The 14,036-nt window shown below is 35.2% G+C and overlaps 2 protein-coding genes across 2 annotated transcripts; one reads left to right on the top strand and one right to left on the bottom strand.

The window, feature by feature from the left end:
* Positions 1 to 21: 21 nt before the first annotated feature.
* Positions 22 to 7,029, top strand: LOC128236719 (3-ketoacyl-CoA thiolase A, peroxisomal-like). The gene is made up of 10 exons (XM_052951791.1): positions 22 to 325; positions 1,268 to 1,416; positions 1,952 to 2,074; positions 2,662 to 2,766; positions 3,066 to 3,146; positions 3,363 to 3,459; positions 4,421 to 4,514; positions 5,008 to 5,187; positions 5,641 to 5,842; positions 6,553 to 7,029. Exons 1-10 carry the CDS (start codon positions 155 to 157, stop codon positions 6,623 to 6,625), a joined length of 1,275 nt encoding a protein of 424 aa, XP_052807751.1. The 5' UTR covers positions 22 to 154; the 3' UTR covers positions 6,626 to 7,029.
* Positions 7,030 to 10,258: 3,229 nt separating this feature from the next.
* LOC128234809 (uncharacterized) lies at positions 10,259 to 14,025 on the bottom strand. The gene is made up of 4 exons (XM_052949338.1): positions 13,904 to 14,025; positions 12,771 to 12,950; positions 11,875 to 12,004; positions 10,259 to 11,304 (listed from the first exon to the last, which is right to left on the bottom strand). Exons 1-4 carry the CDS (start codon positions 13,904 to 13,906, stop codon positions 10,613 to 10,615), a joined length of 1,005 nt encoding a protein of 334 aa, XP_052805298.1. The 5' UTR covers positions 13,907 to 14,025; the 3' UTR covers positions 10,259 to 10,612.
* Positions 14,026 to 14,036: the final 11 nt, after the last annotated feature.

Genomic DNA, 14,036 nt, shown 5'->3' with positions numbered 1-14,036 from the left:
AGTAAACTTCCGGGTTTGAACGTGCTAGTTTCTGACTCTCATCAGAAAACATTGCATTCTAGTTGTTGACACTCGGGTTGCGTTCCAGATGATAGCAGCACAATTGAACGAAGCATCAGTATATAAATTAAAGTAAGCCTGACGGTTTAACAAAATGGAAAGACTAAATGTGATAGCCAGCCACCTATCCATGTCGGAGAAAAGGGGTATGGCAACATCAGAAGTGGCGGGTTCAGTAAAATTATTCTCTTTCAATCCTGACGACATTGTTGTTGTGGCAGCTCTTCGAACACCAATAGGAAAATCCAGGAGAGGTGTCTTCAAGGTAAGAAGTTAGTTTATCAGTCATTGTCGGATTTCAGCTAAAGGTTTCAAGTCGCATACATATTTTTGGGACTGTTCAGAATACTAGAGTATTTGAGCCATACCAGAGTTTTTATTGTGGCCATTTAGCTCTTTGGAAGGGGTAGCATATCACTTTTTTAACCCTTTTTTGCAACATCTTTTTAACACTTTTTTGCAACATCTTTTTAACACTTTTTTGCAACATCAAGAAGTATGATATTAACACTTGTTTAAGAAATTTATATTTTTATATATTCTGGGAGTATAAGGGGATAGCGGGGGATATAGGCCATGTTTTTACCTTCCAGGTTGCCCCATAGGGTCGAGCAAATGCGGTGGTTTTGTTTTTTTGGGCGCCAAAATAGCGGGAATGGGGCCTTCCCCAGGGTGTTGGGGCATTTAGCGGGGATTTTACTAGCAGTTAGTATCTGCAATGCAGGGATTTTACGGGGGTTGGCGTACCAAAAGTCAAAGTCCCTGGTATTCCTCGGACCTGGGGGGAGCAGTGCTTACAATTGACTGGTGCATTAAGATCGACAGTCAACCTTATAATGTAGCAATATTGTTTAACTTTTCTTTGGGGGAAAGGTTTGAGCTCTATGTACAGTTTAAATAGTGTATTAATTGTTAAGGCCTAAATCATAGAAAGAGTTGCAGAGCAATCATCTAGTTAAATTTGCTCCCAAGAATTTTAAAAAGTGTTATGTACAAGTAAGAACAGCTACACAGTTAGCTCAGTCAGTAGAGCTCCATGCTAATGCAAAATGGTAGTCATGGGTTCAAGCCAAAACAAGGCGTTCTTTTTTCCCATACTATACTCTGGTGTCAGGAATTACTTAAGCCTAAAGGCAGGAGAATTTGGATCTTGGGTTGAACAATAATTATCTGAAAACAAAATGAAATTCAATTCTTTGCAATTCAGGATACCCATGGAGATGACTTGCTTTCACAAGCCTTTAATGGCGTTCTGAAAAGCGTCAACATTCGGCCAGATGAAATTGGCGATATCTGTGTTGGTAATGTGAATGATGCTCGAGCCAGTGTTACTGCTAGATTCGCACAATTCTTCAGGTAAGGATTTTCTTCATCACATATTTAAAGTGTATGATGCGAAAGACAATGATTTGACAAAATATGATTTCACTACATGTAAATGTAATAAAGAAACTGAATTCTTTAAAATTTAAAATAAATTCATTTCAATCACAGCTTATTTTATTGAACAAGTACATTTGTACTTTTATTTTTTATATCAGACTGGCATGTCCGTTAAAAGTAGTAACTATTTTATTATTCGTTTTGTATACTTAAACAGATTTTATTCATCTCATGATAGTTTATGTGATAGAATAAGCATAAAACAAATAATGAAATGTGCAATAACTGTGAAAATTGTGTACTGTGTGTAAATTGAAAAGTAACAAATTAATGAATTTGTCTTCCAGCACTCCTTTTGCTAGATCCTCTCATACATATATATGTTCCCCAAATGTACAAAAATTCATAACAATTAAAAGCAAATAACTGTATAACAAGAACTATTTTCATGAAATTTTAATCCCACCCTTTGTAAACCTACGTATAGCTTTGCATGGTTTGCTTTCAGTGGCATTCCTCATACAGTCCCAGTATCAGCAGTCAATCGACAATGTGGATCTGGACTGCAAGCATTCATGAACATTGCTGGTGGCATCAAGAACAAAGCCTATCCCCTTGGATTGGCAGGCGGGTAAGTGTTGTAGTGACTAGCATAAACTTTGGTATTTCAGTGGGATCCCGCACACTGTTCCCGTATCGGTGGCAAGGCGAGCGTGCGGGTCTGGTCTTCAGGCTTTCATGAACATCGCTGGCGGGATAAAGAATAATTCCTATAACATTGGCCTAGCTGGAGGGTAAAACACAATTTAATCATTTGGATTTAGTTCAAAGTTTATAGTGATTGAGAAAGTGGCAGATAATTATAATACTCTTCTATATGACAAGTTTGAAATTAATATTATGTGAAAAAATATTACTGTTCAGAATCTTAAAAAAGCTCCAACTTAAATCATGTCTTTTTGCAATTGGCTAAGGTCACAAAATTCTGCTATGTTATTTTATTAAATATAGTTATTGTGGCTTCGTATAGATCTGCTGTGAGAAAATATTGTTTGAGATAGCTAAATAAGAAACAACAATAATGTTATTGTACATGACTTCAATATGTTTTCAGCATTTCATACTAAATAAATAACCAATGATTAAGTTTGCAATAATTGTCCTACTTATATTTTTCATGCTGAGGTGACATGAAGAATTATGTTTGATTATTTTCAGTTTTGAAATGATGTCCAAGAGTGGGATGGGCGGTAAAGGGTTTGATGACATGAACCCGCGGATTATGGATGTCAAGGAGGCAAAGGACAGCCTTATTCCAATGGGGTATGGCAATATAATTGATATGCAGCTATTAACAATATTGTTTTCTTGGCTTGTATAAATAGTTATCAGTCTGATGGAATCACAAAAGAAGTCAAATTACTACTAAGTTGTAGCCTATTTAGAGAAGTCAAACTGAACATGTTACAAAAAAAAATTACCTTAGGTAAGGATATTTTATTCATACTAGAGTTTATAACATGAGCTGAAATAAAGTTCACTAAAAAGGTTGAAAGTATCATTAATTGCCTTTGGTTTCCCAATATTGTAGCTCACTGTTAGAATCTATTATCATATTGCAGTTTAACATCAGAGATAGTGGCTGAGAGATATGGGGTGTCCAGAGAGGTGCAGGATAGATTCTCCATGGACTCACACAAAAAGTAGGTAAAATGTGCATATAGTACACACCTGATGATGAAAACATTTTTAATGCACAATCACATATAATTTAATAGCTGTATTAATATGAATTCATCTAAAAAAGGGAAAAAGGAAGGCCATTATATAAAATCTATATCAACAAACTTCTGCAACTTTTAACTTTTTTAAAGTGGTATGAAATAAACAAAATCAAATCAGTTTATACTCTTCCACAGAGCTGCAGCTGCAACAAAAAATGGCCATTTCAAGGCCGAGATCATCCCAGTCACAGTAGAAGTTGAGGATATGGAGGGAAACAGGCGAACTATTACGGTATGAGCTAGAACTATAACAGTATGAGCTAGACCAATCACGGTATGAGCTAGACCAATCACGGTATGAGCTAGACCAATCACGGTATGAGCTAGACCAATCACGGTATGAGCCAAACGCCTGTTATGTCCATTACATATTATTATTACCTTATTTGGATATATGATAGCACTATTGCTTTTGAACTCATGTGTTTTTCAAAAAAGGTTGCGATATTGTCTTGGGCTATTTTTAGCAGCCGTGGTATTGTTGTGAGTGTTGTTGGGCAAACCTTGGCCATCACTCAAAAAACATTCAAGACATTTAAATCAAAATTGGTAAATATCTTGCCATATTTAGAACAAACAGTCATGTCCAGCAAGGCGTATAACTCTGGCCAAATTATGCCCCTTGTCAGAATGAAAAACAACAACAGAAGAGTGGAACATAGGAGTTTGCTCCTGGGACATCTTATTTATGTTAACAATCTGCACTTGTGTCAGTATGAAAAACCTTTTCCTTTTGAGTTTGAAACCAAGGCAGATTTAGCTGATCCTTTAACCAAATTTCACTTTGAAGCTTTCTAACTTTGCATAAGCTTTGAATTAAAAGAGAGAAATACTGATTTTGATGCTTTCATCTCCCTGTTGTCTTGCCATGATCTAACTATACTCCTCTGAAACTGTTATTTTGATTATGATAGGTTGCAATAGTTGGAGATCAATTTAAATTTAAAGCCTTTTTAAAAAAAAGAAGATTGCTAGCATTAGCCCGAACAACTCACAAAAATCCCATTTTGTGTTGTAAACATATTTTAATAGTAAAATGATGTAAGATTTCTACCTTAGTGTTATGTGATCACCCGGTATCTATTGACCCACAAATTTAAACATCTAGTTCGGACATCTACAATCCCTTTTTCTTTCAATTCTCCATAATAATACATGTATTTATATCTTTTTTATTCCTAAACTGTTGCTAGGTGACAGAAGATGAGGGTATCCGTGGCAACACAACAATGGAAGTTCTTGCTAAGTTAAAACCGGCTTTCAAACAAGGAGGAACCACAACTGCCGGTTGGCTTAGTTATTTTTTTATTTAATAAAATGTTATAAAATTGAAGAATTTATCTACTTAACAAAAGCATGCTGTATTTTACCCTTTTGTTTGAACCTATTCAGTTTACAAAGATTCTGAAACAAAACATTTCGATTATATTAACCCCATAAAAGTATTCTTGGCATGAATGATATGACATGAATGCCATCATGTGGTCTGGTGTAATAGGGAAAACCAATGTACCTGTGGAAAACCCTAATATTTAGCTGTTTCTTGGCAAAAGAAAAAAAAACATTCATGGAATTTACATTTTCTGTAAAACAGAATGACTTCAAAATGGTTTCTTATTATCATAAAGAAAAATAATTCCATTTTAATTCCCAACTAGGAAAGTCCAGCCATAACATGATGGTGCCACAGCAGTTTCAGTATCAAACCTAAAAACCATTTAATGATTTTTTTTTGTAAAATATGAATACAAATAAACAACTGATTCATTCCCTATGTAAGGTAACTCAAGTCAAACGAGTGATGGGGCAGCAGCTGTCTTGGTGGCAAGTCGGGAGGAAGCCAAGAGAAGAGGTTTACCCATCCTGGGCACACTTCGGGCTTTCGCTGTGGTGGGAGTAGCCCCAGACGAGATGGGGGTGGGGCCAGCAGCCGCCATTCCACAGGCCCTCAAAATGGCAGGTAGGTACATCATTTAAGTGTTTATACCAGTTGGGATTGGCCATGAATATACCGGTACATGTATTGGCACCTTGCTCTTTACACTTAAACTAACTTCACACTTTTTGGTTAAAATCTTAATAAAAGTATAAGTGTCTGAGTATGACACATTGTATTAAGCTTACTGAAAAATGGTTAGATTTGTATGGATATATTTTTTACTGTTTTTTAAACAGTTGTTCTTTAAAGACTATTTTGATTTTAAGTCCTAAAGGCTACACTAACCTAAAACCATTGTATTTTTAACTTCAAGGTCTGACAATAAATCGGCCATATTTCTGTTTTTAAGGTCATACAATAAAACTACCATACCGGGTATTTCCTTTTTCAAGGTCATACAATAAAACTACCATACCGGGTATTTCCTTTTTCAAGGTCATACAATAAAACTGTCATATTTCTTGTTTTTACAAGGTCTCACTATTGATGACATTGATGTTTATGAAATCAACGAGGCGTTTGCCAGTCAGGCGGCCTATTGCGTTCGCAAATTAGGAATCCCTTCAGAGAAAGTGAACCCTAAGGGTGGGGCTGTAGCTTTTGGGCACCCGCTTGGGGCAACTGGAGCTCGCATGATTGCCACACTGCTGCATGAGCTTCAAAGACGGGGAAAAAGGTAAGTGTTTCTGTATATGCCCCAAAATTTGGCATATTAAAATCATGACGTGTTACAAGCAAGACCCATGTCTCTGCCCCAAAGTTAAAAGTCACTCTTGGAGGTTAGTCTTAATAGGTGGTCATGTCCAGGCTGTAACTTTTTCATGCTCATGGGGTTTTTAAACTTGGCACATATGTTTGGCACATAAAGATCATGTGTTGCTTGCAAGACCCACATGCCGACCCCGAAAGTCAAGGTCACACTTACACTGGTTTATCTTTAAGGAATGTTGCATATTATATGCACAGCGTGTTAAGGTGGTGGTGTTTGGAATATTACTTTGTCATGCACGAGGAGTTTTTTTATTTTAAACTAAAAATATGTGTCTTCACTATGAGTGGTCAATGCAAGAGATTGAACATGGTGTTTGTTTCCTTGTTTTAGGTGGTTACTTGTATCACTAGGATACTGGTACCCATTTTATTTATAAACCTAATAAAAAATGTTTGGAGAGAGTCAGAGATTTTTTGTTCAGTTGGTTGGATGGTATGTTGGAAGAGTTTCTTGAGCAAGCTACATGATTGTTCTGAGTGACTGGCTTGATTCTGGTGCATCGCATTTCAAATGACCCTTGCTTACAAAGTAGAAGTATTCTAGTGGTTTCAAGAAATATCCATTTTCAAATATTTCCTGCCCTACAAAAACTACAGCTAGTTCTTGGTTTCCAGGTCGCTGGGTGTGGTATCCATGTGTATGGGAACAGGAATGGGAGCTGCTGCCATCTTCGAATATAATCCTTGAGACTTATGTGCTTCGTGATCTTATAAATGTATATAAACATTTAAACTTTGAATAAGGGAGTCAAGCCAATATGTGATAAAGTAATCATTATTATAAATAAGTATAAATTTTAAAATGTAAACTTGTTAGGAATGACACTGAACCGTTTTGTATTGTTGTGGTTTGTAAACAATGACACCATGTGGGAATGGAGACCATATCTAGATGTTATGGAACGAGTTAGATATTTGCTGTCCCTGTCATGTAAGCCGTTATATGAATGTTTTTGAAAAAATGTTTCCACTTATGTGGATGTAAAATAAAAACCATTCTTCCAATGATTGTAATTCTGGTACTTGTTACTGTATTCTACATGTAAATTAACTGTGCAGGATTTTGATTCTTGGAAATAAAAATAGAATTGATTTGACCATGAATAAACTGGACTTTTATGAAAACTTCGCACAATCATGATTGTATTTTTATGACATGTGCATGCAGAGAAAAAACGGCGAATTCAACATCTCTTAAGTTATCACATCTCTCTGGTATTTCGGGATGTGTGAGTAACAAACACTGTTTGTGTAGTACAATTTTTACTGTCTTCACCATTTTGGACCACAATTGTAAAAAATGACAAAATTCCAAAAGGTCAAAATCGGTCCTGACCAGCAAAATATTGGTTGCTTAGAAGACTGGTCATCAGAAAGTCTTTTAAGTGGGAAAACAAAAGCAGTTTTAGTACATCATACCACACAATTTCAATCCTATCACACCTGTGTATTTTTTTATTATTATGGTAAGTTTTATTTATTGCATTTTCTAGGGTCGCAAATACTAATCAGTAGTCATATTGACAGTATTTTGTAGCGTACGAGGTTTCATGTAATGACTTGGTGGAATGTATAGCCACATATATCAACACCATATATTGTAACTGTTGCAATGTTATAATTTGTTTGTTTTCTTATTTTAGTATCATATTAGTAATTGTATATGGTATACAGTAAATATAAATAAAAAAAGCTCATGTGAACGTGCTACATGTACACGTTGACAACACCTTTGTATTCCTACATTCTAACCACTTGGCTACAGAGGATTATAGAATACATCAGGTGTCATACTGATATCAAATAACTGAAACTGGGAATAAGCCCATAGAAACTAATTCTTTCTCCGTATTCAACATATAATACATTCATGCATAAAGGTCAGGATCAGGTTAATATTGTCAGACAATAACAGACACTAGTTCCCAATCAAGAAGACCTCAAAAAGTGGTACACACATTGCTTAGGCCTAAAAAAAAAAATGTCTGTTTCGGGTAACCCGACCCTACCTATAAAAATGCGCCGACCCTAAGTATTTTTTCCCGTTTCTGAGCAAAAAAATATTAGTTAGCGAATAGACAGTTACGAAGGGCAGATAAATACGAATTGGACGATCAGAATTATTGTTTATATGATAAAACAAAGTCAGGCAATGACAGTAATGTAGGAAAGACTGCCATGTGCAAGGAAAACCTCTGAACTTACAACAGATTTTGAAAAAAAAAAAAAAAAAAATCCCTACCTACCCTTCCTCAAAATTTTGGGAAGGTTACCCTAAACAATTTTGTTTTTTTGGCCTTATGGTCTGTAGATGACGCATATTCATTTTGAGGACTAGGTCATGACCATTAATATAAATGGAGCTGTCATAGGACAGCGCGCTTGATTCTACGCTGCTTTGTCTTAGCAATGAAACTATACTAATGTAATATTTGACTGTCAAAAGCAATTAAAAATTAAAGTCAAATTACAAAGTAAACAAGAAAACCCCAATGCGACAAAACTATATTTTCGATGATTGACAGAACTTCAGCCTTGGTTGTGAGATTCAGTTACCTTGTCCATTGCTCTTGGGGCCCTAAACACAATCCCATGAAAGGTCTCTATAAACTCTTCCTTTATACCAAGTTTGGTCTCAATATGTCAACCCTAACATAAGTTATTCAGTACCAACCATTTTTCTATTTATAGTAACAGTGACCTTGATCCTATGGGCCCCAAACCCAATCCCATTAAAGGTCTCCATAAACTCTTCCAATATACCAAGTTTGGTCACTATACATGTATTTCAAACCTAACTAAAAAAATTCAATACCATATGTGTGATTGACACCCCTGGCCTGCCCTAATTGAAGCACGCTTCTCAAATGACCAGATTTCACTTTGTGAAAACCTTGTAAAGGAATAAAAAGGTGCCCGTCCAAAAGCGATAAAAAAGAGTAAAAAAAGAAGTCTTTCAGGGGCAATAATTGGTCTAAAGGGTTAATATGGAGTTTTGTAACTTAAATGTAAGATGGTTGTCAATAATTGTGTGAAGTATTAAGTCAAGTGAATGAAGGGTATAGTGGATATTAAAAGGAAACCCAACTTGTCCAAAAACTTGAACCTAACATAATGTGCCCTAAAAAAGTTCATAAGTCAATCAGGGGCCATAATTTGTATTTAGGATACTATGGAGCTATATAACCTCATTATGTAATGGTCCTGAACAGCTGTGTGAAGTAAAATGTGAATTGAATGAAGATTATTTGGATAAGGGAAAATGCCAACTAGCCCCTAAACTTAAACCAGACGCCGAAGCCAACGCCAGCGCGAGTAGTCAAGCCTCCTTATTCTTCGAATAGTCAAGCGAAAAAAGATGGGCTCTCAACCAGTCCCAAGTATTCTATTTAAGATGGCTTAAAAAGAATATGAATAGAGTGACATTGGCATGTTTACATCTTTTAGACTTACAAAGTCCAACCTTGAAATTTTTCTATTTTTTGAGAATAAAAGCTAACTCAAATAAGACTGATGTATTTTGTGCATACAGCATCAACGGTCACAGGAATGTGACAATTTCCCACTAATGGGCCTTAAAGATTGATAGCCATTTATATTTGAACAAATAATTATTACAAATATTTTTTTAACATTGATCAAAATCCCATTCCTTGTAACAACTAACCCAACTAAGTATTGCTATGAAATCTATATTGTGGGACATTGACCTCCAAATGTGACCATGACCTTTTAAATGAGAGCTCAAAATTTACAAGATAAGCTTTTCAGATGGTGCTGTACAATTTTGTGGGTTACAATCAAGTTTAAAAAAAATCCACAACCTTTTTCTGACACTAGAGAGGCAAATCTCCGTAATTACTACGCCAGTAATACGCTTTGCTATATACAAACATTTTTGACACTGTTACAGGTGTACAAAGTTTTATGTAAATTGATTTTTACGTGACAGCCAAGGTTAAAGTATTTGCACAACCCTGTCCAGGCAATTAACACAGCACTGGTAAATCGTGTACCAAGCTTCATATGAATATTTTAAACAGCTTTTTGGCCAAGATTAAAAGATACTGTCACTATCAGCTATTCCATTTAAACATACCACCCACCCCAGGGCACTTTCATACTGGGCTGTACCCTTTCAGATGTTTGTTTCCAATTTTGATACATGTACCAAACATCGAACAACAACCTAGCCCTATAAAAAAATACTTTGCCCTCCTGGTGTGAGTGCATGTTTCAATAGAATATATTGGACTACAATACACCAATGCATTATTTTTCTCTTCAATATACAGACAAATTTATAAAGACCCATTTATATTCAAACTTACTTTTTATTCATAATTATAATTTATAAATAAAATTCAATATATAAAGAATCCAACACATTCAATGACAGTTAAAGAATCAGGCAGTGTTACTGTGTAATATATTAATCATTATTTTTCAAACTTGTGCTCTTTACTTAATATGAAACACTACGGCATTTAACAGGAATTAATTTGAATAGAAGATTTTCGTAATTGACTAAAGCAGAGTAATAATGAACTATCATCATTAGATGAGAGGCTATGTTCTTTTTCAAAATACAGTGCAAATTTGAATTGACACAGCATTTAACAACATTCAAATGCAATAATTTGTTATTCGCTTTCAATCGACAGCACAGTAAAAATCAACTATCAATGTTATATGAGCACCTTTGTTCTTCTTCAGAATACAACGCCAATTTGTATTTCAGAGGCAAAGTATTGGACATAAATCTGTTGCCCTTCCACCACGACTGAACTACTTCTCCTTGTTCTTCAAATAAATTAGATGCACCATGCCTTGTTCTCCGCAATATATTTGACTCCAATTTCTTATAGTAACACTCTTTCCCTCCAGACACATAAGCTGGTCCCAACGCACAAACTTTTTTTATCACTTTCTCTTCAGATTCAATGCAGTACCGCCTCCGGAGAATAAAGTACAAACCAATAGCAGAAGCATATATCACTGCTGACGCCACATTATAAATCGTAGCTGCTCTATTTATTAAAATCCTAGGACGTCTGTATTTTTCGGACAAAAATTCCTCGGTCCCTATTGCCCGAATAGCATCTGCATCAATGACCACTTTCAATTGCTTATTCAAAGGATTAACAATGTAATTCAGGATTCCATGAGCAGCAACTATCAAAGTAGCGCCAAGAATGAGGCGGAATTGAACATATTTGTCTTCTATCTTGAGCAAAGCTTCAGCCATCATGAACTTCTTCTCATTTTCAGTTAATACGCAAACCTCCTTCAACAGTTCACGGCCTGATATGTTTATGTGGTAGTAGAACACATCATTTGCTTTATGCCGGCATCCAAAGGGTAGTACTAAAATAGAAGAAACACATATTGTACTTGGTGATTATTATGCTGTTTGTTTTATTTCACTCTGCCAGATGGAAGGGAAAAGGTTCTATCTGCATTCTTATGAATATGTCACTTAGCCGATTTCATAATAATAAAATCATGACCCCACAGAGGACAGAGCTTTTTCACATTCAGTAGACATCAATCTTGACTCTTCCCTGTCCAAAGCGACAAAATATTTCCAATGTGCTACAAGAAATTTCCCAAAATGAAGCAACTTTTGTTCGAAGAATGATAAAATAGGTATATAATATATTCAGTTATAAATGTTAGTTTGTCAAAAAGATAAATCATGCACACAAGAATATCAGCAATGAAGTAAACATTTTTCCCCTTAATAGATCATTTCAGTTTTGCTGGGCACTCTTCAAATGTTACATGTCACTTACCATCACCACAATTTCGTTAACCAGAGCTATGCCCCTTCCCAACCCACGCTGATAAAAACCCTTGACAACAGCACACATCAGTGTTTTCTTTCCCAAAAGTATCATATTTCAATTCAAATTTGATTTATATTTTCATACGTACAAATAAGCGTCCGTGCTATCTCTGGGCATCCCTTGAAGTAAGCATATGGGTAGATTTGACTGGTCAGTCTGACATCAATATTTTCTGTGTGGACTGGTTTTCCTCGTGATTTGTAAATGTCCTCAACCACCTGAAAGCAGTAAGTATCATTGTGAACAAAAGAAGAGCACCACAAACAAATGATCCCTTGATTCTATGTCAATCAAATGGCATGATTCAACATACATAAAAGCTGTTGTCAGTTGTCTGTTTAGTGCAGTGGTTAGCGCACTCACTTCTCACCTAGGCGACCCAGGTTGATTCCCAGTCTGGCCGCATGTGAGTTTGCTTTGTGATCACCAAGCCGGACAGTAGGATTTCGTCTTGGTTTACAAACCTTTCCCAAAAACACAAGTCAACACTCTTGTTATATCGAGCCACCCAGAGTGATAAAAATAATGTTGTAGTAGCGTGTTTCACAATCGTAAAATATGAAAATTTCAACTAAAGCTGAAGTTATTGGGCGCTGCATAAAATTATGCAAATTGTCACTGCTAAAACGTATTTAAAGTTTCGTTTCCAGAGAATACCTTCAACATGTTTTTGCTAAAGCCAAAGGTTTAGGTTTTTGTTTGATGCAGATGACATTATTGCTATGACAGCACCTGGACTTTTTACTTCGACAAGTTAGAAAATCTTAAACTGTAGATGCTTTTAGTATGTTGAAAATGAGTTGATTTAACCATCACATAACCAATAACCAGGTATATTTCAAAAGCAATTGGTTGGCACAGTGGCAACACAATCATTATTGAGCGTAATGACAATGTATACAACTCTAATTTATATAAAGCTCTTTAAATTGAATTTAAATGTAAGTGGTTTTGGTTAATCACTAAGAATAATCTTGACCTTACCTCATTGTAAATTGACAATGTTTCTGGCTCAACTTTGATCTCTTTGAAGTATGGCATATTTTGGAATGTTCCTTCCAGGAATTTTATTCCTATGGTATTTGGGAGTATGACAGCCCCAGCCCATCCTGTAACCAATGCAGCACAACGGACTACTCTATTCCTCAAGGGCAGTCCTAGGATCTGAAAGACATGGAAGTTTTATAGGGACTCTAACCTATGTGCTATTGTGGTATAACATCATTTTAGCTCTATTACGTCAAAGTATGGAGCAACGGTATGTCGCCACCTACGTTAATTTGAAGTAGTTTTTGTGAGGTCATTGTTTACATATATGTAGTAACAAGTTCAAATCATTTTCAGAAACACTTTTAACATGGATGTCAGGAAATGCTTATAGTTGGTATGTTTATATAAAAACATTCGTTTAAATAGTAAATTAGATAAACCTTTACTATTAAACAATATTAGTTAAGATTAAAATATTTGTATTAATATTTTTTTAATATCAATGATAATTTTATTATAAAAATGAAGACTATTTGGTTACATTGATGTCCGTGAGTGTCATGATTTATTTGAATAATTGTTGTATTGTTTCACTTTGTTATGCATTATATTATTTATTCTGTTTTAGAGAATCATTGTTTATGTCGTTCATCTAGACACCTCTAAAAATTATCATTATTACAGAAAAACTATGGTAATTGCCAATTATGAGTATTCTGTAAAATCTACCTCTGGCATAGTCCAAATAATTGTACGTTGACGGATTTTTTTTTATTTTTGATATGGCAAATCCTTCACGTACAAATTGTTTAGTATCAAAAGTGGGTATTTGTTCTGATCAGGATTACGGGTTAAAGCATATCGAGGGGTGAAAGCGAAAAGGTTCTATCTGCTTCTTTATTTAATAATGTCACTTAGAACTTTTTCGCATTCATACTTTTGGGGTATACAAAGCATAAAATAAAACGACATAACCATTTCATCCCTCAAATACTGTACTGCTTAAATTTTTTAAAATTATAAAATTAATAAAAGTTACATAATCGCGAATATATATGACAAATACTGTACAAGTTTACAAAATGTTGAATTAAATTTTATTCATCTATGGAAAACATTTCGGATACCATTTCGACGCTGAACGCTGTAGTACGTTAGGCACTGTTTCTTCAGAATTTAAAAAAAGGTCTAATTGTAGAGCCTAAGTGGAGGTCATGTTGTCTCTTTCGGGTGGCTCGTTTGATTTTTATGGGTGGTGCG

This window comes from Mya arenaria, chromosome 1 (assembly GCF_026914265.1).
Source record: "Mya arenaria isolate MELC-2E11 chromosome 1, ASM2691426v1".
Lineage (NCBI taxonomy): Eukaryota > Metazoa > Mollusca > Bivalvia > Myida > Myidae > Mya > Mya arenaria.
Note: the sequence above shows the minus strand (reverse complement) of the source record. Positions and strands in the feature narration are given on the sequence as shown.